Source organism: Schistocerca nitens, chromosome 6, assembly GCF_023898315.1.
Source record: "Schistocerca nitens isolate TAMUIC-IGC-003100 chromosome 6, iqSchNite1.1, whole genome shotgun sequence".
In the NCBI taxonomy this organism is placed as follows: domain Eukaryota; kingdom Metazoa; phylum Arthropoda; class Insecta; order Orthoptera; family Acrididae; genus Schistocerca; species Schistocerca nitens.
The window spans coordinates 177,678,040-177,705,626 of NC_064619.1; the positions used below are offsets into that span (position 1 = coordinate 177,678,040).

Sequence of the window (27,587 nt, forward strand, 5' to 3'; positions counted from 1 at the left end):
GGCCTCAACTTTCAGTACTTCTTGCCCTCCATCAACTTAGTGCCTTCCTTGCTCCCACTCCAGCACAACACAGCCTTCCATTTCACCAATGCATCCACTAATCCGTTTTCCTTTTCCCTTGCCAAACCTTCCCGAATGCAGCCGGGAGCTTTACCCTGTCCCCACTACATCCCTTAACTCTCTCAAAGGCAGTGCTAAATCTCCCCCAACCCAGTTGGCTTTACGTTATTTGCCCCGCCCCCTCCCCACTTCTTCCTTACCCTCATCATCGGATTGTTGCTCCCATCATGCACCATTACAACTCAGTCCAGCTGCAGTGGCCAGAGACAATGATCCTGTATGTGTGTGTTTTCTACTTCAGAAGAAGGCCGTTTGGTTGAAAGTGTATAGCACTCTTTCTGTTGTACCTGTGTGAAACTCAATGTCTTCTCTATAAGGTGAGTAGCAATCTATCCTTTCCATAATGCTGTTGTTATTTCACAGTGACACAAAAATATACAAGTGTTGATAGAAAATTACTGTTAGAATAATTGTTAGTTTTCACACACAAATACCCCATAGACAGAATATATATAGTTACAGATAGACAATTACCACAATCACTGTAAAATAAAATGTTACAGAACACTTTCATGCACTCCAATGTTGGCATTAGATGCTGAAAACTGTGGCAACACTGAATCTGTACATTGTGTGGACTCTTACAGGACCGTGTAATGCTAACAAAGCCATCAGAAAGTTGGCAACGGGTGATCAAGCTCCACAAGTTCTTGTAAAAGGATTGTAATATTTCCATGTAGTGTGGGGCATCCAAAGAAAATGTGAGCTGAGTTCTCATCTTCTCCTCAAGATCAGAAAGGTGTGTCAATGGTGTGCAGCCTGTGAAGATGTTTACAGAAATATCTGTGCTTAAATATGAATCTGACTATTGGACGGGCGAGGTGCCCAGGCATTGAATTTGTATGAGATCGTGGAATATGGGACCAACAGGTGAAATCCTTGCATTGCATCTTGTTGTTTCCTCCCATTCCCACTGCCAGTCTTCTATCATGCATCTGTGCAGGACACATTGATAATCTGTGGGACTGCAGTCCAGGTGGCATGCCCTATCACAGCAGGATCTATGGCTAAGCAGTCAACAGCTTCATTGCCAGTGATCTCACAATGTGATTTCACCCAAGCAAAATAAATGAATGGCCTTCTGCATGCATTGATTCCCATACTTCGATAATCCTGTATGCAATGAAGTTTTCTGTCAGACAGCTCCTAAAAGATGAAGTGCTGTTAGAACCGATAAAGAGTGACTGAGTGGGAAATATAAGAGATGCTGTTATCTGCGAGCAGGAACAAATTGCTTCTAGCATTGCAACAAGATCTCCAGTCATGGTCATTGCTTCTGCTGGTAATCATAGCCCAGACTAGCCTCCTGATGCTGTCTTAAAAATAAAAACTGCACCAAAAGTTTTAATGTAAATGTTAGCTTCGTGGTCAAAGGTAATGCCAGTTATTATGTTCACATTTTCAATGGGAATGGGATCATAAAAGTATTTAGTCTAGGTGCTCTAATGGAATGCTTTAAAATCTCCTGAGTATCTAAATACGCTTGGACTAGGGGAGGAAGAGTTGTAGTGAACCAGAAGTGTCCAGTTAAGCACTGTATGGTTAGGTTTGCAGCAATCAGTTTCAGACTGTTGGGTTCATATTGCTTTCTTTTAGGAAAAAATTTGGCACACAGATGCCACCTATGTACACTCCTGGAAATGGAAAAAAGAACACATTGACACCGGTGTGTCAGACCCACCATACTTGCTCTGGACACTGCGAGAGGGCTGTACAAGCAATGATCACACGCACGGCATAGCGGACACACCAGGACCCGCGGTGTTGGCCGTCGAATGGCGCTAGCTGCGCAGCATTTGTGCACCGCCGCCGTCAGTGTCAGCCAGTTTGCCGTGGCATACGGAGCTCCATCGCAGTCTTTAACACTGGTAGCATGCCGCGACAGCGTGGACGTGAACCGTATGTGCAGTTGACGGACTTTGAGCGAGGGCGTATAGTGGGCATGCGGGAGGCCGGGTGGACGTACCGCCGAATTGCTCAACACGTGGGGCGTGAGGTCTCCACAGTACATCGATGTTGTCGCCAGTGGTCGGCGGAAGGTGCACGTGCCCGTCGACCTGGGACCGGACCGCAGCGACGCACGGATGCACGCCAAGACCGTAGGATCCTACGCAGTGCTGTAGGGGACCGCACCGCCACTTCCCAGCAAATTAGGGACACTGTTGCTCCTGGGGTATCGGCGAGGACCATTCGCAACCGTCTCCATGAAGCTGGGCTACGGTCCCGCACACCGTTAGGCCGTCTTCCGCTCACGCCCCAACATCGTGCAGCCCGCCTCCAGTGGTGTCGCGACAGGCGTGAATGGAGGGACGAATGGAGACGTGTCGTCTTCAGCGATGAGAGTCGCTTCTGCCTTGGTGCCAATGATGGTCGTATGCGTGTTTGGCGCCGTGCAGGTGAGTGCCACAATCAGGACTGCATACGACCGAGGCACACAGGGCCAACACCCGGCATCATGGTGTGGGGAGCGATCTCCTACACTGGCCGTACACCACTGGTGATCGTCGAGGGGACACTGAATAGTGCACGGTACATCCAAACCGTCATCGAACCCATCGTTCTACCATTCCTAGACCGGCAAGGGAACTTGCTGTTCCAACAGGACAATGCACGTCCGCATGTATCCCGTGCCACCCAACGTGCTCTAGAAGGTGTAAGTCAACTACCCTGGCCAGCAAGATCTCCGGATCTGTCCCCCATTGAGCATGTTTGGGACTGGATGAAGCGTCGTCTCACGCGGTCTGCACGTCCAGCAGGAACGCTGGTCCAACTGAGGCGCCAGGTGGAAATGGCATGGCAAGCCGTTCCACAGGACTACATCCAGCATCTCTACGATCGTCTCCATGGGAGAATAGCAGCCTGCATTGCTGCGAAAGATGGATATACACTGTACTAGTGCCGACATTGTGCATGCTCTGTTGCCTGTGTCTATGTGCCTGTGGTTCTGTCAGTGTGATCATGTGATGTATCTGACCCCAGGAATGTGTCAATAAAGTTTCCCCTTCCTGGGACAATGAATTCACGGTGTTCTTATTTCAATTTCCAGGAGTGTATATAGACTGGAGGTTCATGTGCTTTGACCAAGAGTGCAATGGTAAGCATTGAGCACATAGCTTGCAAACAAGTTCTCAGTGCTTTATATCGGCACTTATTCATTCTGTTGAGGTTAACTGTTCAGTTGCAGATCCATACAACCACTTCCATAATCAACAATCGGACATACCATCATATGGTAAAGCATTAGTGCTTTGTCGACATTCAAGACCAACCCGTCTTGTCATAGCTTTGATTATGTTGACAGCTGTCTCACATTCCTTAGCTACATGTTTTTGTGCGCCTTCAAGGTTAGATTATGGTCAATGAAGTCACAGGTATTTGACTACCATTTTCGAAGGGAAATGGTATGGGCTTAGTGCTATTACCGCAGGCAGATTTGCACTGTGCCTCGAAAACAATACTGCATTTGATTCAGCTGTGGATACATCCGGCCAGTTTCTTGTGAACACTGTTGGACCATAAACACTGCAGTGTCAGCTGTGACTTGCACTCTTCTAGGGATGTACTTTCCATGTAAATATATGTATCATCTGTGTATTCCCAAACTTTCACCTTTTCTGGGTATATCCTATGTAGGTCAATCATGTACGTGTTGAACAGAAGAGGTGTCAAAATGACTAGCAGCAAATGATCAGCGAGGTAAGATAACAGGTGTTCTGCAAATGCGACAGGCAAGTGCTTTGCCTTAGTTTTGTGGCTAGCCACTGTGAATACATTATCACAGATGCAGCTTAGGGTCAGAAACAAAGCTAATAGATACATGTTTTGGCTGAAACAGAGTTTTATGTCATTAACCACATGCATGAGAACATCTTCAATAACTTTCCCTGTGTGAAAATCTGCCCTATTATTATTACGGTCATGATATTCAGGGCACCACTCTAACTGGAATTTAACCATTCTTTCCACACTCTGTAGGAACATTGTCATAATTAGGTATGATGCCACCAAATCATGATTCTTCCTGGGTTTGAGTGTAGTTATCATTTCGCCTATCTTTTGTGACTCAATGCTGTAATTTTCAGCCCACATTTTATTGTAAATGTGTATTGCAGAAATGATGGCATATTGTAGTGGGTTTTATATGGGCTAGGGACTTCTTTTACCAGAGATAAAGCTGTCTGTAGCCGACCACTGACAATGGCTGTAGAAGAGGGTGACTGTCATCAGGATCTTCATCCTCTGTGCTAGACGTATATTTGAGGAGGGAGGTGTCTGCTTTTGTAATATATGTTATGTAACACAATTTGTAGACAGTGAATTGTAATGACGGGTGCTGAGGGTTCCTTGAAGCTCTTCACCTTCTTCCACACACTTGAAATTTTAGCATCCCTCTTATTTATCAAAAATCTATTGGTTTCCACTTGCATTTTTTGCAAGCTGATGTAGGTTTTTTGGTTTCTATGTCATTTCTGCAGTTCTTCCTTATGTTCACATATGGCTCTCTGACATTTGATTTCCCACCACATAGGATTGGCTCTGTTTGTAATGCAATACAGCTTCTGTTGAGGAATTCTCTCTATGGTGGCCTCAGCAATGCACTGTGTTAGTTTGGGATAGTCGGAAACTAGGTCCTTGGATGTGTGTTATTGTGGAAGGCTCACTTTTAATCTGTCAACATATTTATTCCAGTTAGCTTTCCTGATTTTCCATCTCTGTGTAGGGTATATCCGGTTGGGGTCTTCCACTGCACCAAATAAAGTCAGAACAATTGGCAGGTGATCAGAACCCAAAGGCTCTACTTCTACTTCCAATTGGTTAGTACTGCCACATGAGGTGATGTGAAGTTTAGGTCAATTGCTGATCTTGTCTGTAGCTGTGGGATTATTCTTGAGAGAGACATGTCATTCAGCAGCACTTGGTTTTTGTCTTTTAGGACTGCCATTGGTAGTTCACCATTGTGACAGTTGCTCTTGCATCCCCATGTTGTGTGATAGGCTTGGAACTCCCCCACCATAAGCAGTGGATGACCAAATTGTTGTAACAGAGATGTAATACTGGAGCCTGATAGTAGCTTGTTAGGCCAGAATCTGAGGCTCATGTAGATATTGCATGGCGTGTATGTTTTGGAAGTTAAGTTTAAGAAAATAATCTATCATCATCAACATGCACACAAAAGAGAAAGAAAACTTGCTAGCTTTTGGAATGAATCCTTCCTCGAGCTACAGTCACTCATACGCACAACCAAGCACATAACCCTCCCACACACATATTCAGAATTTTTCTACTACATGTGTAAGGAAAGTTTTATTTTAGAAGTATAGCTACCCCTCTGTATCCATTATTTCTGTCACTTCTAATGACGTAATCAGAGAAATGGAAGTCCTTCATGGACCTGAGCCTTGCTTCGGAAAAGTCGCAGATGGAAAATTTGTGCAATTTGGTGTAGTAGGTGAGACATTCTTTAATGGATCTAAGTGACATAGCATTCCATTGTAGTGTGCTCTTGATAACGGTAGCCACCATTTAAAGAAACTGAAGAGATCAGATCAATAACAATAAGTCTATAATGGCTAATTTCATTTTTCGTATTGGGTATTTTCGCGTTTTTTTTTTCCCCAAGTAAGTAGGTTTTTGAAAGAAAAACGTTTTGGCCAGCAGACTTTCTTTTATACTAGCTGTTTGGGAAAGCAGTTTTTCTTTCGATTACTTCATATTATAGAAATGAAATGGAGCAAAGAGGCGTTAAGCACCTTAATTCAGTCATACAGCAAGAAAAGGTGCCTATATGACCCGCTGTATCATAATACAGTACATCAGCAATCGTTTACTTCTAAGTAATATGCGTATAATGTTACATGGTGATTTTCGATTTTGTATCATAATGCCTTAGGTTATGAAAGTTCATGTTTGATTTGACTGGATCTCTTGCTTTATTTCAGCATACCAATAAAGAGAAACTGGCAGTGATGGCAAGGAAGTATGTGCAGTTTCGCCCAGTGCAACAGACGATGACTGCAAAGCTCTGAGTAGCACACTGCACACTGAATTCCATTTTCCAAACTTGGAAAAATAACACAAGTTACACCTTTAAGTATAGGTCTTTTAAAGTGTCGCAAATTGCGGTGCATACACCAACAACAACTTTTGAATTGGTGGGCTACGCTATTCCGTGGCTAAAAGCCAGACTCTTGAAAGATTCCCCGGTCGCCAGGAAACGTAATGTTACAACCAGCCTGCAATATAACAGGGCATGCACTGGTATTTTTTCAGTGATCTAGGTTAGTATGATCACAAAACATGTAAACATATGATTTAATTCTCACTTTCGAGAGATGGCCTCCCTCACGACTGTGTCACACTAATTCCATCTTCTATCATAGACAGCAGTTTCTCGAAACAGGCCATGTCCGTCCTCACGATGTTCCAAAATTCTTGCGGACCCTTGGGACTCAGTTCTTTCATAAGCAATATAATCCCCTGCCTTTGTTCATGCTTTTCAGCCAGGGTCAAACTCATCATCATCTGGCTTTTCGTTTTCATCGCCGTTCTGCCCTAATCTGAATATTTACTGTCACTGCCAGGGCAATAGCTCCAAAAACAAGTGGGTGCTCCACATTCAAAGAGTAAATTTAGATGTACATGTACTTGTGTAACCAAGTGTTGTAATATAAAACCAATTGTTGAGTCTGTAATTCAGAACAGTAGTAACCTACTTAATAGAATAACAATTACTTAATAAATAATGATAAAAAATTTCTTTTTAAATAGGAACCTTGAGCTCACATAAATAATTTATACAAATGACATTCCAATATGCCACACGGTTCCCCTAGTGTTTCGCATGGTAGAACAAACGACTTTACAAGAGATCAGATGGTTCTATTTGCGTTTTGTATGTTATTACCATCTACTGCACATGTGCGCCATGTATATCCCATGTGAATGGTGTAATTGGTCTATGTAAACCAGCCTGTAGTTACAGATATGCACAACTGGGGCGCTGGTGCATAAGTGTATGGTTTACGTGCATCATTTAATGATGGCTTAATACTATCTGCTACTATGTGAGCATCCACAGGTAGGACTGGAGCATGTTGTTGCAGAATACTACATATGGAGGTATGGGTATAATTAATTAATGATCCAGTGGGGTTGGGAATGATATGGATTTCTTTGTATTGGTGTTCCAGGGTACCGATTAGTCTGCCACGTTGCCTTTCTTGTTGCTTACTGACGTGCATGCTGACAGCTTGCGTGTCCTGTACGTGTGTCGGAGGTGGCCAAAATACTGCCTTCGGTTCTAGTGGAGGGGCTAGTGGGGGCACTGGGTGCTGCATCTTCACAGACAGTGTAAACATGGGCTGCTGGAGGGGGCCACAGTTGCTGAAAATAGTGAGGTGGCTGACCGGCTCCTTGCACTGGCAATGTACGAAATACTGTAGGGTCTCGTATGTCGATCAGATGCACTGCCGTCTTGTTTGCGAGCTGCCTATTTTCATACGATGCACGAGCTTCTTGAAAGCTGATGTTATGGTATGACATTCTATATTTAATTTCTCTTTGTGTTATGTACTTAAGGGTATGTTTTATGCATGGAGTTGTGAGTTGCTTTTCAGTGCACACATACTGGAAGTGCTTATTTTGGACACATGTTAATGCTATGTGTTCCAGTGCATTGACTGCAGTTTGTTTAGTTATTATATAGCTGTCCATAATGAAAACAGTTATGACACTGCAGCACTGGAAAACATAAGGCTCTACCAGGCAACAAACACTGCTTATTTTAACACAGCATGGTCTCTGCTGTGATTTGAATGTAACTGCACTTACTGGCTGGGGACTACTGTGTGCATCCTCTCACAGGTGATCCTCATATAAAATCCCATTACTGACACTACCAGTATGCCACACTCAGTTAATGCTCCTGCAAATTATCCCCTGCCTTATGCGCCTAGGATATGTAAGCTCCTGGGTCGTTTGGAGAGATTATTTGGAGCTAATGAGGGTGTTTACAATTGCAGTATTTACAGTCTCAATTTTAACTCTATTCCTCCTGGGTGAAATGTTCAGTGTATGATTTGTTTGTTACTGCCTCGCTGTCTTGAGTTTTTTGCCAAATGCCAACAGGTGTGCTCTACCACTGTTTTTATCAATGCTCTCTGCAAACGCTACAAAAGGATCACTACCATGTAACTCATGCAAGTTCACTGGTTGCTTATTTATAAGCTGAGTGTTGCTGCTGCTACTCACATTGTGTTTTGCTGAAGGCTGATTGCCATTATGATGTGTAGGTGAAACTACTTGTTAGATATCCCTTGTAGGCTGTGGGGCTGATATCTGGTGAAGTTTATTCACCTTGTTGAGCAGCTGTTTGACCTCCCCGTGCTGCTGTTTCGTATGTTGATTGGTGATAAGCATCTCTTGGTTGTCAGGTAAGTTGATTTCACCAATGGATTCACCCATATGGTCTTTGCCAGAGTTCAGGAGCTAAAAAGCACTATTAAGAGTATTGGAAACACCATGTGGTGCTATTCACAAATGATTGCAAATGTTCAGGGGCTACCAGCCTTCACCATACAGGCCACTGTCCACCCAACACCCATTACAAGTTAACGATCACTTTAGTAGATGCATGTGCAAAAACTGGGCCAACACACTGTTAACTCTGTCACCAGGAAACCTAAATAATGTTTCAAAATAAGTTAAATCCTGTAAGAAAATTCTGATTGTGACTTCTATGGAACACTTGTTGCTAGGCAACCTCAATTTACTGTTCTTATAGCACTAAGCAAACTGAATAAAAATATGTTACCCTCTTAGCTCTCTGGTGCTGAGATGGCGGAAATTGGACCACTTTTTTCTAACACATTTTCTTGCTGCCAACCTTGAAAATTTGCAAAGGTGTCAAGCAGTAATTACTCTAGAGCTGTTGCTGAACCTCTTGTTTCATTTACTATGCTGTGATTTGAGTGTTCTTTGCAAACATATTTGTTAGAATTAATTTATCTCCTGTAGAACTGCATACTATTCTTGAGTATTGTTCATTTGTAAAGCCAGTTCAGTTCTGATTACATTCAGATTCACGTGAACTGCAGTTTAAATGTGATAGATGTTCATAAAAAGTGAGGTAGGCAGGATGCATTCACATATTTGGCAGCATGACGAAATTTGCTGCGCATCTGTCACTATCCTCCCCACGTGGCCAACATGGCACCACTGAACCGCTTCCCATCTCATACACTCTTCCAAAAGCATCAAATTCAAACTGATGGCATTCAAAACAGCTTCCAGTTATCTCAGAATGGCTCAATACAGGTATTATATGGTTTTCACCAGAATATTATACCACTCCTCCAGCAAAATATAGCAAGTTCAGGTAACGAAGATGAAATTCTAGTTCACTCTGTAATTCCCTGCTTCTGATGTCCCTTTGTGTGTTTTGATGCTGACAGGGTTCATGAGTGCGACATTCAGTACAGCAGTAGTTTTTGCAGCTTTGTCCTCTTATTTTTGTCACAATCCTCTTCAATGGCCTTCTGTCATGATCATTCAACACTTTTGGTCACGTTGTGACTTAGAGGATTACGTTTTTCCACTTTCCCTGTATGCGGTATACATCTACACAGGCACTGTTCTGACCCTGACTGACACTTGCAACATATTGAGGACACTGCACAGGTGTCATTTTAGGAGGTAAAAATAAAATTTCGTGATTTTTGTGAATGATGGTGCCCAAAAACATACCTTTTGATGTGTAATATCCTAATTTAAAAGGTTTTTGCTGATTGATAAACATTTAGCATTGTAAATTTGTGTTTCATTATAAAAAAGTTTGCTCAAAGAGAAGTTTATTGACCTCAAATAATTTTCTTTATATTCCTTCTCTATTCTTAAACACTGAAAACACATTGCAAAAAATGTAAAAAGCTTCAACCAACAATATTCATCAAATTTTGTTTCGATTCATTCCTAGACATCATTCTTCTGCCTGCTTCCTGGCCTTTCATGTATCCTTCTCATTTCTCGTGAGTATACACTTTGCCAGAAGCCTCTGTTATGTGTTTCACATCTCTCTCTATAAACTGTCCATTTCATGGTCATTTTGGAACTCGCATTGGCTCTTGAACAAACTCTCTTATTTCTGATATTCTTAGCTTAGAAGTAAATGGAAGTTCATATACTTTTTCTGACTAGTCTATCAGTTCCAAAAGTGAAGTTGCAACTGGATTTCCTGCAATCGTTTTCCTAGGCAGAACAGGTAGGTCTCCATGTGCGTCATGATCTTTATTCCTCAATTCAATTAACTTCTGTACCCATGCTTTCCTTTCTTTATGGTCTTCCGAACATAAAAGAGGCACCATGTCAGTAAATGCAAACCATGAAAAATGCTGGATTGTTTGCAAGATGATATCTGCTATTGCCTTTTTCTGGGATTTTAGGACCTTCAATTGATAAAGAATATGCCGGGGTCCTTCCACTCAAGAGACTTTCGATTTGAATGTAAACCAGCAGCGACAGTAAATGCCAACATTGTATTCCACAAGCAGTTGTAACATCTTCACTTTTAATGGCATGTTTTGAAACTCAAATGCGACAAATCTTACTTGCAGTCGCTAACCACTGGAGTGACTTTCTGGACCAATTTATAATAATGCCACATCAGTTAGAGTTGCACCTATCCTTATAGCTTGAGTTACCCTGTAACTAAAAGCTTGATCTGCACAGAGAAATTGACAACAGTGTTACCCAGTGGAATCAAAGGTTCTGGAAAGGTTACTTTCAGTTGAGGGATTGATTTCAAGTTCTGTTGCACTTTCAAGCATGTTGCCAATCTTATCACTCCACTTGTTGGTAGACAAAAATTTCCCATCCAACTGTTTCATCAAGTGGCACAAAGACAACTCATTAGTATGAATAGCACAAACCAACCAGATAAGATTACGATTCAGCTTTGTCTCAATCAATGTTAAAACTCATTGAGTTACCACCAATAGCCTACAAACTTTTATCAGTGTGTTTCTCTTTCTAAAAAAAATTCACAGGTTGGTTAGCAATAACTTCAACAGGTTTCTTTTCTGTTAAGTCTTTCTCTGGAAAAAGGAGGCAGAGATACCTTCCACCTGACTCACTGCAAACTGTGCAATACTCTTCTTGTACAATACTAGGAAACTGATGATTAGAGTTATCTGTTTTTAACAGAACTTTAGTGGGATCTCGGCAGACATCAAAGAAGATAAATTTCGTCTTGCCTATCCTGCATCGAACACAGAATTCTTCAAGTGGTTTCGTGTCTTTTTCTTGGGCTCTTTTTACTTTACTGTGATCAACCACAAGTCTCCCATCTCCTTCAGTAGTTAATTCAACTGCTGTAATGACAGTTGTAGCACACAGACTGACACCATATCTAATAATTTTCAATGCAACACTGCGCAACTGTAATGCATTATACTGACTTTTACTTGAAGTAAAAGGCACATTAGAATCATCACATGGTATCTGCAAAGGATCTTCAGAATCTCCATCTTTAACATAAATTGTCTCTTCATCTTCTTGGGAGAAAAGAAATTCATTTGGCTGTAATGTTAACTCTTCCTTTTCTGCTTATATTCAGAAATTCTCTTAATTCTTCCTCTTGCCTCTTCTGCTATTTAATTTGTCTTACGTGCTCAGATAGATCTGGTGCTGCAGTTTTATTCTGTCCAACAGATCTGTGGGGACATAGAACCACTGACAATGTTAATCAATTACACCACACTCATTTTCATTCTCATGACTCAGCATGTATCGGCATTCCACGTGTAACATACCAAATTATGGACACCCTCCGGAGTACCACAATTGTTGACAAACAATCGCCACCATACACGACCGCCTTTCACTGCAGAGAACCACCAATATTTACAGGTTATGGCGGACAAATCCATCCTTCAAGTGACCTTCCTGTACCACACCATGTTTTGGCCTACGCCTGAATTTTATGTGCCACATGACCATATGTCACCCGGGCGATGTCACATTTGTCATCGTCACGGTACGATCTGCACCATGTGATCATGAGGACGTCACACCGACAACAGCCGTGCCACGCTTGCCACGTGACTTCACTCAATACGCAGGCACACCATGTCGACCCACAACTGTGCAGGGTTTTCACACCCTGCGACTACAGCATATCAATATGGTAAGCATAACCACAACTAAGACCCATGCACTGTAGGAACATGAGGAATACCTACAACAGCCGCCATGTTGGGTGACCTACACTGATGCGCCATCTACCACGATTGCCATCAACCAGGACCTGTCCACCGCACCACATTTCTCACTGGTCCCAGCCCCTTGCCACCAGGCAGCTTACCACTGGCCACACACCAAGTTACATCTATCACCACTACAAGCTGATTTTCTACAAGTGTGGTTCGCACTCTGCGAGTGCATGATGCAGGTGGCTGGGTTCACAGACGGCCACAAGTTTTTGAACCACCTCCACACCAACACCAATCTTATCAGTGACCTTTTATCACATGCACCAACCACTGACAGACATGAGACAGCGAAGATGCTCATACTACAGCACCTGTTGCATTCACTTGATCAACAACTCCACCTAGCTATCACTGAGACGTCACTAGGCCACAATACCCATTAGCAATCTGGTGCAGATTACGCCTCTGAATCGACACAAACCTCTTACCAGATTGTGATCTCTGCTCACTATGGCTTCTCAAGCTGCCTGAAAACGTACAGACGGCCATGCTAATATACGAGGACAAATCGCTGGAAATCCAGTTACGCCATGCCGACCAGATGCTTGCCCCCATGGAACATCACACTTTTATAAACTCGTATCAGATCCGGTGCCAATGTCAACACTGGTTGCATCTACAACCAGCCCGGGCCAGCCTGCACACTGGCCGCACCCATGGAGACCACCGCAAAGCGCTCACTATGCAGTACCCAGCCAAACGACAGTCACCGAGCTGCTCTGACCCCAGCCGAGCACTTCCAAGCCATGCCCATAACAGCCTCATAAGGCTCCACTGCAGCGAGGCACCAACAAGCCGATACCACAACGGACCCAGGCGCCACATTTGTAGTGGAATGTAAACAACCACCCGCTGCATTCATGCCTGCTCATCGATCCAAGCGTAACTGTTACAACAACTCACCCACCCTGAATGTTGTGCCTACTTGGCCGCACAGCCCCTGTTGGTTGCACGCATGCTTCGTCCACCCTGCAGCTACCCAAGCTAGTACAGCGGCCTGACACAGGTGCATCAGGTCGCACCCCTGCTTCAAACTGCCTCACTACGAGACATGACAACACTCACCCTATCCCACGTCTATGTTCTAATAGCATGCAGCTCTTTGTCTACGACAACCACCTTAGAGTGCACTTCCCAGTCAACATTGCCACCACACTAGGGTACTGCCGCCTCAGCTGGCACCTGGAAAACATACACCATCACTATACAACAAAGTGCCTCGAACGATTCAGTGATTCCCGTGATAGACACAGTCTCTATCACAGTTCAACTGGAAAACCACACCCATCGCCCTTGGAAGTTTTTCGTGGCGAACACTGTAGAGCCAGTATTGGGTGCAGATTTTTGAAGCATTATAATCTTCTGCCGGACCTGGGTAGGGCCTTGCTCCTATAACGCGCCAACCGCATGCCAACCTGTGGAGTACACAGTGACCACTTAGCAACAGACGAGACACCACTGTCTGCTCCTCCTAACTCTGAAACAGTGCTGGACGACCTCAAACTTAAGTGCCAGACATTGTTCGAGGAGCTTAAAACCTTGACTACTGCGTACACTGACCTCCATCACATAAATGCCAGCTCACAAGCATCTAACGAACAACTCCGAAATTGAAACTTCCTGGCAGATTAAAACTGTGTGCCCAACCGAGACTTGAACTCGGGACCTTTGCCTTTCGCGGGCAAGTGCTCTACCATCTGAGCTACCGAAGCACGACTCACGCCCAGTACTCACAGCCTTACTTCTGCCAGTATCTCGTCTCCTACCTTCCAAACTTTACAGAAGCTCTCCTGCGAACCTGCAGAACTAGCACTCCTGAAAGAAAGGATACTGCGGAGACATGGCTTAGCCACAGCCTGGGGGATGTTTCCAGAATGAGATTTTCACTCTACCTTTGGAAGGTAGGAGACGAGATACTGGCAGAAGTAAAGCTGTGAGGACTGGGCGTGAGTCGTGCTTCGGTAGCTCAGATGGTAGAGCACTTGCCAGCGAAAGGCAAAGGTCCCGAGTTCAAGTCTCGGTCAGGCACACAGTTTTAATCTGCCAGGAAGTTTCATATCAGTGCACACTCCGCTGCAGAGTGAAAATCTCATTCTGGGAACTCCGCAATTGCTGCTCCGAGCTCACTGTACAAATGCACATCTCACAGTAACACAGTCGTCGCATGAGCAACAACGAGAGCCACCCTCCCGAGATGCCAAACCTTCAGAATCACAGGTCAGCCCAGAGCCTCTTACTCCTGGTAATGATGCTCCCATGAGCGAGCCACGCAAAAACAGTGATATTGCTCTCACAAGCAGATTGAGTGTAAAATGTGATATTGCCTCTGTGAGCAGATCATGTGCCTCACATAAAAAGATTAACATTGTACACGACGGTACTGTACACAAAATTAATACTACCCCTGGTCCACAGGTCCGATGCCGGCCCCACCGCCCTACCCTTCACAAACTAAGGGAAGCCAAGGCTGCGATCAAGGAACTGTTACGTGAGGGCGCCATCAAGGCCATCAGATAGTGGACGAGCCTCACCTATTACTATAAGAATGTGCCTGTGCTGGGGCTATAGACATTTGAATGTGCGCACCATCATTGATAGTTAAATTTTCGGAAACTTGTGGTAAGATCTTATGGGACCAAACTGCTGAGGTCATCGGTCCCTAATTGATAGATACCCCGTGCCCAATATTCAGGACTTCTCCCAGGAACTGGCTGGTGCAAACATCCTTTGCTCGATCGACTGCAAAAGAGCTTATTTGTAGATCCCAGTGGCCATGGAGGACATCTCAAAGATGGCAATAATTACACTGTTTGGCCTATTTGAATTCCTCTTTATGTACTTTAGATTAAAGGATGCAGCCCAGACTTGGCAATGGTTCATTGATGGCTGGTTTTTTACCATGCCCTTTTGCTATTGTTACTTGGACAATGTAATTTTCTCGCAAACAGCTCAAGATCATGAGAAACACCTCCAAGCAGTATTTGACAAACTAGCAGAGCATGGTGTTGTTGTCAACAAGGACAAATGTCAACTCCAACACAAATGTGTTACATTCGTAGGCTACCTCGTCGATGCTTCGGCTGTCCGACCCACCCCGGAAAAGATAGACCAAATCTGTAACCTACCACCCCTGATGGACTGTCAAGAGTTGAGCCATTTTTAGGGGTAATTAATTTTTACTGACAACATCTCCCCCGTGCTGCAGAAACAGTTCTGCTGCTCACAGAGTCACTCCACAGCAAGAACATGTCTGGCAAATGAAAGCTCACTTGGACTCCTGATAAGCAAGCAGCTTTCAAGAACATCCAAACCAAGTTCGCTCAGACCACCACCCTGGCACTCCCATTGCTGGATGCCCATATGGTTATAATGGCCGATGCCAGCGATCGGGCAACTGGGGCTACAACATCAAATCCCCATAGTAACCCAACCCTTATGGCTTTTCTCGTGGAAACTTACCGAATCCTAGAAAATGTGGTCAACTTTCAACTGTAAGCTTTTGGAGATATACGAGGAGGTTCAGTACTTCCAAGATGACATCAAGAGCCGACTGCTTACTATCTACACAGACCACTGCCCTCTGGCTGACACTATTAGAAGTCCACCAGCCAATACCTCCCCTCAATGATTCCACCACCTGGACTTGATTTCACAATATACTATGGTTGTCTGCTATGTGTAGGGAGCAATATTCACAATATACTATGGTTGTCCGCTATGTATAAGGAGCAAACATGGTGGCTGACTACCTCTCACGACTTGCCGCCAACTTGACATCGACCAACCAGCAGAGGCACAAGCAACTGACACCGATCTCCAAAACCTGCTATCTGGACACCATCCAGCTCAAGCAATGCACCATCACAGGCACAATCAAATTAGTTTGGTGCAACATATCCCATTGTAGACAATGACCACTCATTCCACGAAACTTCTGGAAGACAGTTTACAACCTCCTCCACAACTTGTCTCACCCTGGAGTAAGCCCGACACAAACTCATAATGGAGTGTGTTGTTTGGACTAACATTAAATGGGACTGCACTGTATTGATGAGAGCCTGCATCCAAAACCAACAGCCCAAGACAGGACATCACTCCCAATCACCCTTCGTGAAATTCCCCATACCGAAGGGCTGTTTCCTACCTATCCACATAGATCTGGTGGGCCACTCCCAGATTCATACGGATACAAGTACATTTTCTTAGCCACAGACAGGGCAACGTGATGGGTGGAGGCTACACTTCTGACTGATATCTTGGCCAATACTGTTGCTTGAGCTTTCATGGCCCTATGGATTGCACACTTCAGCTGCCCAGAGTCCCTGACAAATGACCGGCAGTTCATGTTGGCCCTGTTCTTTTAGCTCTGCCACCTCTGTGGGTGCCACTGGTTCCACACGATGGTCTAACATCCTCAATCCAACGGACTCGTGGAATGGTAGCACCACACCCTCAAGACAGTGCTCGTATGCCACGATCAGGAGTGGACTGAGGCCCTCCCCTGGGTGCTGGCTGGCATACAAGCTGCCTACAAAGAAGATCTTAACGCCTCAGTGGCAGCAGATGTGCTCAATGGGGAACCGATCACGCTCCCAGCAGAGTTTGTGTCACAAAGCACCAACCCCGTGGACGTCAACCTGTGGACCTAGTAAAATGAGTCAGGGACCACACCCACCACGTCCACATCCCACCGCCATCCTACCACGCCAAACTGACCATCTCTGTGCAAAAAGACCTCCAATGATGTAAACATGTCATGCTCAGGACTGACGTCATCAAACCCGCCCTCCACCCTGTGTACAGTGGCCCATACAAGGTGTTGAAATGAGGGCAAAACACTTTTAATATCTTGCAAGCTGGAAAAACAACAACACTGTCACTGAACTGCCTAAAGCCGGCATGGACTTTAGCGGACACACCCAATGTTTACCCTCCACTGGCCCCAGCTGCAGGCCTCTCAAGCCAATTTACAGTCAGCCTAGACCTGCGAGACATTTCTGTAACACTGCAGAATTAACTACTTATGGTTATGGCCAAATTCAACAAGTCGGGCTATAGCACGGTCTCGAGGTCATTAGGGCACTCTACACCCCTTCCACCTATGATCGACATAGCAGGTCTGAAATCCACTCTTTCTTCAGATGGCTACCTGCTTGTATTAGCCCCAGAGCACTTGACACTCGGGACACAACCGCCGGCGGACTGACAGCCTCACCAACACCAGACGACACACCAGCAGCCACCAATACCTTAACAGACATCGCCAACCGCCCCATCACCACCACCGCTGACGTCATGGGCCACCTGCCCTTTACTGCCGCCCAAGAACCTGGCGGATTACGATATATTGGCCCTTGCTATCGCCAGTGGGACAACATATCATGACATACACCAGTCAATGCGCTCCGCACTTGTGGGGGGAGGGGTTCTGTGGGGATGTAGAACCACTGGCTCTACCATCCAATAATATCACTGCCCTACCGCAGCAAGAACAACTGTATCCTTGCCAGATGAGTTCTCTGTACTACATGCTCTATGCTACATGCGTTGTGTATAAGCTGCGAGAGTAAAAGTATTCATAGTAAGTGACGGGAGTATGAGTGATTATTTATCCTTGTAATTACCCTGCCCGCTCTCCACTACCTACAAATCCAACCTTCTCTCTTTGATCTTTAATAATCACTAGTTCTTTGATAGGGATCTTCATATCCTTAGAACAAGAGCAGGAGATGTGTCCATCATGTTTACAGTCAGCGCCACATGAACATGGACCCTGAAATATAAAACATAACTTAATCTCACCCTTGCAATTGAGAATATCAAAGAGTTTGTCTAACATTGCTATGAAAACCTCTTTCACTTCCAGTTTTCCTCTGTTGAGTGATATGTTTTTGGCCTTTTCCCAGTTTTACTCTATCTTCTTCAGGACTGCAACTCTCGAATTTAAAATTGGCACCACAAAACAACTGTCTGCTATCCCCTATTTTCCAAGTACTTTTAGATAAATATCCTTTTCAAGAGTAGCTGCTGGATAATTTATGACATTCTCTCCAATCTTCTCTCTCAAGAGAACCCAAATCTTAGAACATCATGCAGAGGTAGGAGTTCAGAAGGCAGCATTTATCAATCAGTTCCAATGAAGTTACCCATGTGAGTGGTAATTGCCAGTCTCATATTTCTTTTACTAGCCATGACTCCAAGTTTTCAGATTTTGCAAGTGGAAGAAACTATTTGAGTCTGCAAAAGGAAAGACAAGAAAAAGTCACCTTTTATAAGATATTAATAAAAAGACACTGTCCTACGCATGAGTATTACCAGTTTAAAAACTTTAAGAGTGGCATTAAAAAAGTTTACAGATTTTATGGTATATTCTTATCATTAGAGCAAGTGCAGAAATAACGATAAGAAGGTACTTCTTGAAAGAAGACGGTTTGCTGTGTATTTTTAATGAAATGACAAAGTATAATGAAACTGAAGTACCTATTTACCAAGCAAAACAATGTAATTGGCATTTCTTGTAAATATAATTGGGAATTGCTAACCAAAAGACAACTTTATGACCTCCTCATTTCCTGAAAAATATATAACTATTTGACACACCCTACTGTAAGAAGAAGAAGAAGTATGGGTTAAGGAGTGGACATGCTGGGAGCGACATACATGGTGATAAAAGGATACAGCTCAGGACAAAAATATAGTTTCAAGGAAGGAGATGGGATGGAATAGAAGCAAAAAGAAACAGGAGGAGCAACAGTCTGGTTTGCAGATGGGACGGAACGGGGTGAGAAAAGAAGGGGGGAAAGAATTACAGTTCTTGTGACAGGTGATGAAGACTGATCCATCCTGTGGGCATTTTAGTTGCTGGCAGGCCACTTTGAAGTGATGTAAAATGCTAGTCAAAACCTAGTGGCCAATTGGTGTTGAACACATTCAGTCTATAGGGACCCTATACTTTGTTATATATATATTCTATAATTGGTGCTGAAAGACTTATTTCGTACTGTACAGCATGGGCATGACAGGGCTGGCAACTGAACACTCACATGTATAAAAATCATTAGATAGACAGGATCGTTTTGTGGTGTCATTAAGAACCCCAAAATATGCTGTGCATGTTAATTAGGAAGCCACCTATTTATTTGGAATGGTAAAGAAGGATTTTGGATAGCTGTAAGTAATATCAGGATATGACTTGTGGATGTCACATCTACTGTGACTGGCAGTAAGATTCCAGTTCAGACTGGTATATCGTAACAAGGGGAACACTTATCATGTTTTGAGATGGGTCATGATAAAATTAAATTCAGGGATGGTAATGTATTTCCAGCATGTACCTGAGTTTCAGTCTTCTTCTTTTTATTGTGCCTTTGTCCTGGATCGGTGCTGGGTCAACATGATTATAAATGGATTTGGCATGGTTAGTTAGTTTAACTGGTGGCTGGATGCCCTTGCTGTCGCAACCGGGTCATTCCACGTCAAATCACGCAGGTCATGTCACCATATCATCTCAGATCTTCATGAAACTTTGCACATTTGCTTGTACTTATAACATAAGAATTTATGCACAATGTTTTTGCCTCAGACTAAAACTTTTTTTTATGTCAAGTTTTAAATGTAATGACAATCTGATAAATGAGCTTGGAAATCTGATAATTGGGCTTTGAAAAACGGTACATATCTACACAAATGCCCATGACTCAGGTGTTGATGAAGCTTTTGATTTGGAATTTTTTTCCTAAGTTAAGGGAAGCATGTACTTAACAGACTTGTAATTATTTAAGCAGTAAAGTTACAAAGAACAATACAAAAAAAATTTGATACGTGTCACTTCCCATTTTCCAGAAAAAGTACAGCTGTATTGAAAAATGCTGAAAACTGCATCGCATTTCTCCAACCTGCTGGGAACATATAATTGGTCTTAAGTAATTCCCAAGACAGTAAACATTGTAAAAAAAATAAAATTACTAATGGGTTTTCTATGAATGGACACACAAATAAATCTGCAATCACAATAGCCGACACCCACTGCTTCATATTTTCATGCAACTTTTTCTACTTTTTATTTTCTGCTAGACAATAGTCACATATCTCATGTAGTTTGAGGGGGAAAAAATGGAAATTTCTTACACAAATGTAAATGCCGCCACTTAAGTTCGTCATTAGGATTTCATTACTTCAGACAAAAATAACAACAACAATCATAATAATAACAGAAAGTATCTTATTTACAACACATTACTGTTGTATTTCCCAAGATATCACAGAGGGTATTTATCTTTAATGGAAAAAAATCAGTAACTAATCTTGACTTAAGGGAACACAGAAAATCAACTTAAGCTGTTGTGGCCCAAACAATGATTTTTAAATATGTCAAACACTTTCTGGCAGCTGATACATGATTTATTTTTATTGAAACTCTGATATTATTTTTTTATAAAAGAAAAAGAACAAGTACCCTGAGTTTTGATAGATACTGGATGTTCATTTAACATATATCACATCATTGTTCAGGAGATCATTCAAATCAGGTTATGTAAACTGACAACCTATAGTAAGGCTGCCTCATGAAAGTACAGGCTCAAAAGTTATAAATTTAATTGAAACACTTTCATTACAAGGGTTAACTTTATTTATAGTATCAAATTAGCATTCTGATAACTTCATATCTTTTTCATTAAAGTAATACATCCTGCCTAATGATGTTGATTTAGGTACATCAACAGTACATAAAATGTTTTCCAAAGTCACAAAATAGGGCCAAAAGAATGATACTGCTGGTTCAGGTAGGTGAAGAAAAAGTAGCTGAACGTCTTCTCCTTCATCACAGACATTTCTGACGAAGGCAAAGTGCCACATGTCATCAGATACAGTTGCTACAAAAGAATTTTGTTGAGGACGAGTGCATGTCCATTATGTGGCATTTTCATTGAATGAAAAAATCAAGGAAGGCTTTTCAGAAGAATTCACTCTTCTAATCTCTAAAGAATCACAAGAAATTGGTTTGTAATGGTGAAAATGCCTGGTACCAGGTATTGTGCGAGTTGTCTAAAATCTCTTTTCAAAGTTCTTGCATTGGAACTCTACATTGACTTTCTCTAAGAAGTGAAGAAAACATTTGTCAATAACAGCCTTGCAGAAATTGTAACCACCGGATGCATTTGTTATTTGTGCATCATCCACTAGTTAAAGACTAGCTCTTCTCAATATATGTTTTACAGTTCCTCCCAAACCATCGCACACAGATTTACTGTGCTACTAGCGAAAGACAAATGCTCAGCATCAATATAAAAATTGTTTCTGTGACCACACAATTTTTTAAAGCTTTTTCTATTTTTATATTGAGCAGCATATCCATCAGGGAAATAATGCACTCTCTTCACTTGTGGGTAATGCTCTGTCAGCCACTTAAACATTTCTTTCTGCACAGCAGATGTCCCATATCATCACTTATAAAGCAATGATTCATTATTACCAATTTACTTTCTTCATTTACCACATAAACACACACATGATGGATTGTACAGCTGCTTCTTATCCAGTGGTAACTCTGAACTTTGTTCTGAATTATAAAACTGTCATTTTCAGCAGAATCCATTAGAATTGCTTTTTCCAGGGTTAGATTTTCTTCAATATTTTCAATTATTTTGACTGACACTTAGACATAACTGAGTGCAGTTTAAGTGCTTGTAATTTTGTTACCAACAAGTCTATGTATTCACCTACAGTTGCAGACTGTTTTACCAATTCTGCCCAATGATCTGTGTTTATCCACTGGCAATTTCATCATCAGTATCTCTGTAAGCTAATTTCTGTTTTAATAATTCTGACAGTTTGTCATCACTGGGACAATTATCAAAGTGATTAAGCATACAGTCATAGTTTTCAGAGTCACACACAAGAAATTTTATAAGCTCGTTGTATGTTTCTTCAGTGTGTTCCGCATCCAAAAGCAGTTTTACATTTTGGTGGATTCCCCCCCAACACACACACACTCTGAATGAGTGCCGGCAGGACCAGCTAAAATACACCACTTCGGTCTTAATGAACATTTAGAAAGACCGATGTTAATGTTAGGATTCTCCCATTTAAAACAAGAGTGCAGTTCACTTAAGATTCAAAGAATGAGTCTTTTTAGCATATTTACATTCTTCTGAATGCTAACTTTGTCTTTTGCTCCTGGTAACATTCGAGCATATTCATCATTTTGGTAGAAATCAGTGTCAACCTATACCACTTCATCAGCAATAACTTTCCCCCTTTTTGGTTTAGGAATTGATAAAATACCCATTTCTGTTTTCAGTTTCCTCACTTGTCGAACCACATACCCACTAACATTGAATTCTGACATTACGTTTTCTTTTGCTCAAGGTCTTGGAGCTAAAGTTAATATTTGAATTTTCTTCAGGTACTCTAACACTAATCACTTTTTCTTTCAGTAACAATATCATGGCATCAAAATCTTTGGCTTTCTTAACAATTTCATCATCAAATTTTTCTTCTACGCGGTCAGAATCTTCAATACTGCAATCTAATGCCCGACACACTTTTCTTTCCAAAACTTGCTTCATTTTTTTCTAGCTCCTTTTTGTCATATGGAGCCTTGCTGCTTTGGAATGGAGAGAAGTTTTAAGGGAGAGCACTCCAAATCATGTTAAGTTTTATTTGCATCCTCAATATTTTGATTTTGACTTTTCAGTAACGATTCATGAAATGTCACCTCTGGGTCATCTGCATCATTTTCATTTCTATCACTGATGTCAGTTTTCTGTTCACAAATCTTATGGAATGTAGTGCACAGTTTTTGGTCTGGTTTTACATAGATTCTTTTAGCACTTAATTTTTTTGTTAAAGACAAGCAAACTGACCTCCAAGATTTTTTAACTGTTTGTCTGTGTTTTTTGAAAGGATCACAACAAGTTCTTTGACGACTTTCTAAAACTTGTAAGTAATAGTACCTGTGATGTCCATGCATAGTAGCACTTTCTTGATGTTGTGGAAAGCTAATATTGGGTCGCGGCAATATCAAATCCTGTTGGTCCTCGCTCAGCTCTTATGTTTTTTGCAAAGTTTTTACTAAGGTATAGGTTGTCAAATGACATAGTGTTTTTAGCAATTTTCCATCAAGGCATGAATTCACATTTTCCATTGCAATTAACTGTGCACTAATTCGCTTAAAACATACTTTATCCAAGCGGAATGACAGGGCCACACCACAAACAGATATGACCTATCTCACAGAAAGACAAAGAGCAACTGAGATCAAATAGACAAATTGTTACATGTCAGTTATTCTCAACAATGAATTTTAGCAACTGTTGCGGTGTTTTCATGCCTATACAGGTTTTAAACAAGCTACTGCTGCCTAAGAACACTTTTTTATCGCTGTGAGCAGGTGATTGGCTGGATATATAAATCATATATATTACAGTCTTTAAAAAAATTATTGAATTAATCAAATGAAAGGATATACATTTTCAGACTTAAAGTTAACTTGCCTGCCTGGAATGAGTTATACCTAAATACGCTAATTTGATACCCTTGCATCTAAGGCAGTGAGTGGATGAGCTTACTTAAAATGACTCTTTTTTCCAACACAGCAAAAAGTATTTTGATTTCAGATGCGTGTGTCAATTAGCAAAAGACCCGATAAAATTTCTATTTTATTAGAAAGCTTACAATCTAGGGGATTGTTTAAGACCGAAATCAGGTTCCCAGAAGGTTGGAGGAATGTGATATAAGGATTTTTCTACATTCTTGCAATTTTTCTGATATTGAAAACTGACATACATTAATGTTTGTAAAAAAATTTCTTTGTAGCTTTGCTACTTCAAAACTGGATATCTGTTAACAATATGTTTTACTTAATTTATGAAAAAATTCCAAATCAAAAGTTTCTTTAACACCTGAGTATGGGCATTTATGTAGATAAGTACCATTTTGCATTGAAATTCTTGCAGATCCCAGTTATCAGAATATCACTACATTTAAAATTCAATATAAAATAGAGTTGTGGTTTGAGCCCAACAAGATTTTTCAGAAGTTCTTAAGTTATAAGAATAAGCAAATGTGCAAAGTTTTGTGAAAATATGAGATGGAGGATTACACATCTTTGAATCATTGCATGTTTTGATGTGGAATGACCCAATCCTGTTACCCCCTAGGTCAGAATATCTGTACCCCAACTGTCTGCGTGTAATCACGTGAGAATGAGCAGACATTTTCTCAATGTTAGGTACCTGTTCAGTATTCACCTAGTGGGATGAAGGAAACTCACTAAAAAGTATATCCAGGCTGACCAGCACACTGCCCTTTATTGTTAATCTGTCAGGCGAATTCAATTGGAGGCTAGCATACCTCACTGTTGTGGAAATCACACTTTTACACACAGACTATCTGAGCAGGTACATAGTTGAGTTTCAGTGTGCAATTTTAACTAATTTTCCCTTGTCCTGTTCCTTCATTGTCTTTTTCTTTCTCTCACAAAGTCTATCCTCCTCCTTCATTTTTCTATTAGTACCTGTCTCCATTACTTCATACCAATTTTTCCCCCTTTTACTTTACCCCTCATCACACCATCTTTTTGTTCAACCCTTCCTTCATTCTTCCAGTTTACACACTTTTGTTTTCTCTGAGTTGATTAGCTGTAAATCATTTCAATACTTTGGATTTCGAATCAAAGTTAGCAATCCATTGTTACTTCCCAATCTTTTCAGAACTTGTGTCCACTCTGATGTAAGATTTGCCTGAATTCTTCCTTCTCTCCACCAGCTGCGGTGCTTTCCTTTTTATTTTGCCTATTTCTTACCTGTTCCTTCTTATAAAGATGCTGGTTGAAAGTTATGAATGAGATACAACATCTACTTTTTGATTCTTATGTCTATTCTCTTCAATACTGTTGCAGTTGTTTGTGTTTTAATTATTAGCTTGTGTGTGGTCTCATCTGAAATTACTATACAGAGAAAATTTTGGCAACTCCTGGGAACACAAATGCAATGTTCAGTGACTATCTTGTGCATTAGCTGTACTTACTCTCGAAAATTCAGGCCACTGTAATGTTTGATGCTTTTGACAACAGAGTGCCGTAAATGAGGCCAATGCTTGACCAAAATCTTCTCAAGAAGAGCCCGAAAACAATGAATCTGAAACAGTAGTTACTTACTAAATATGTGAGTAACACAAGAAACTGAAGTTACATTAGAACATCATATCTGAAAGACATACTTACTAATAGAAAACTGATAGGACAATCTGCAATCTTCAATAGCAAATAAATATATGATATACGCCTTATAACAGTACTAATGAATGATCACTTCTTTGTATACAGTAAGACCATGATAATTCGGCACTCGATAGTCTGGCAGACCTAATTGTCCAGCCTGCATCAGAAATTTTCCTTTATTTCTAGCTTGGTGTGGTTTGCTGTACAACCCAATGCCTCAAAGAAACATCCACACCCACTAATGAAAAGAGTGCATTTTCAGCACAAGACACTGACAAAAATGTAGTTATCGAAGAAGAAACACCTACAGCCCACATCTGTTGCACTGAGACTTCAGAAGCCTCACACACTTTTGTGACATTCATTAAGAGTAGTCAACAATAGAACACTTCTGAAGTTATGAAGGTGCACATATAAAAAACAATTTTTTTCAGAAATATCCAAATCCAAGAAACAAGTCAGGATTTCTGTAATGTTCCAGTGGGCTCTGAAGAATATCCCAGCTACACTATTAGTGGTATATACCAGTCAGACATATTCCATGACCACGAAAACATCATATCTGTGCTATTCTTAAAGACAGTGATTCCAATTAAACTGCGCCATATTCTTGGCATAAATGTTTATTAATTAGCTTGTTGTTGATCTTTTGAAATTAGTGCTGCTGATTTTATTTTGTAATGAGCGTAAAAAGGATTATTTATGTATATTGAACTTTTGAAAGCCTTTGAGCTTTAAACTGGTTTAATACAGCAGTGCAGAATTCGACTTTTAATTCATTTTTGTCTATCCAGAAAAGTAATACACACTTTTAATTTTTTTGTAGTGTAACTTCTGCTGTTGTGTTTAATAAATAGCAGATACTTGTTTTGTACCTTAAAACTATATGTTTTACTTATATCCCTTATTTTAAACCAGGTTTTTAAAAATGACCGTGATAATCTGGTATATCTGATAATCTGGCATTTACATGTCCCTGAGCACACTGGATTACCAAGCTTCTACTCTATACTGAAGCACACAATCACAATACTCATATAAAATTAGTATTTTGTCAAGCATAAATATCTGGAACAAAAACTACAGTTGCAAGAATAAATTTAACTGAATTTCTGGACTATTGTGTTGCTTTGATACAAAACTACAACTGACCTGTACAGTTTCCTGAGAGTTACCATATTCTGTGCATGATGCATCAGCAACATGTTTGGCAAAACCGACAGTGCTGAGACAAAGTGATATTTACTTTAACGTGAAGGACAAGTGCACAGTACAGTTAACAACTAGGTTGGTAGTGGCTTGTTGGCATACAGTAACAGCAATGCGTCACAAAAGGATATAAATAATTTAGGAGTAAAGGAAACAACTTGTTAAGTAATAGAGGTATTGAGTCGTTCACTGGTATATAAACAATACTGAAAACATTGGAAGCTTTCAGACTCAAGAGTGTGCACACATTCCAACACATACACATACCCCTGTTTCCCTACATACTCATTCTCATCTTCATTAGGCACATGATTTATCAGCACTATGCAACACAGTCATGTGTGACACCCTGTGCTACTGATCGCGATTGTATCAAATGCAATGCACACTATCCATACCCACCTGACCAGTGGATCTCTCTCTCTCTCTCTCTCTCTCTCTCTCCTGTGTGTGTGTGTGTGTGTGTGTGTGTGTGTGTGTGTGTGTGTGTGTGTGTGTGGTCTGAAGGACTTGACATAAAAGTGAGACAATTTTCTGTCTTTACCATGAGCCCGTCTGCTGCTGAGTGCCACCTTTATTTGGTGAGGAGCACTACCCTCATGTACGTGTTATTTTAAGCCGTGGTTGTGAGGTATGGACACTGGGGAAACAGAAAAAAGAAAAAAAAAATAGAAGAAACAGAGCTAGAGATGCAGAAATGAGCCACAAAACATCATGGACTGAAATAAAATCTAATGAACAAATACTAAAAAAAATTAAAGAGAAAGGAC

At 41.5% G+C, this 27,587-nt stretch overlaps 2 protein-coding genes across 7 annotated transcripts in view; one reads left to right on the forward strand and one right to left on the reverse strand.

Moving 5' to 3' along the window:
• Positions 1-27,587, reverse strand: part of LOC126262575 (methyltransferase-like protein 25B) — a 112,805-nt gene that overhangs the window by 10,431 nt on the left and 74,787 nt on the right. For all 6 annotated transcript variants that reach the window (XM_049959301.1, XM_049959296.1, XM_049959297.1 and 3 more), the window contains one exon: positions 25,416-25,525. In XM_049959301.1, the coding sequence (XP_049815258.1) occupies positions 25,416-25,525 (110 nt within the window). The remainder of the gene's footprint in view (positions 1-25,415; positions 25,526-27,587) is intronic.
• The window catches only part of LOC126262577 (tubulin beta chain-like), a 309,685-nt gene that overhangs the window by 3,294 nt on the left and 278,804 nt on the right, over positions 1-27,587 (forward strand). The window lies entirely within an intron of this gene.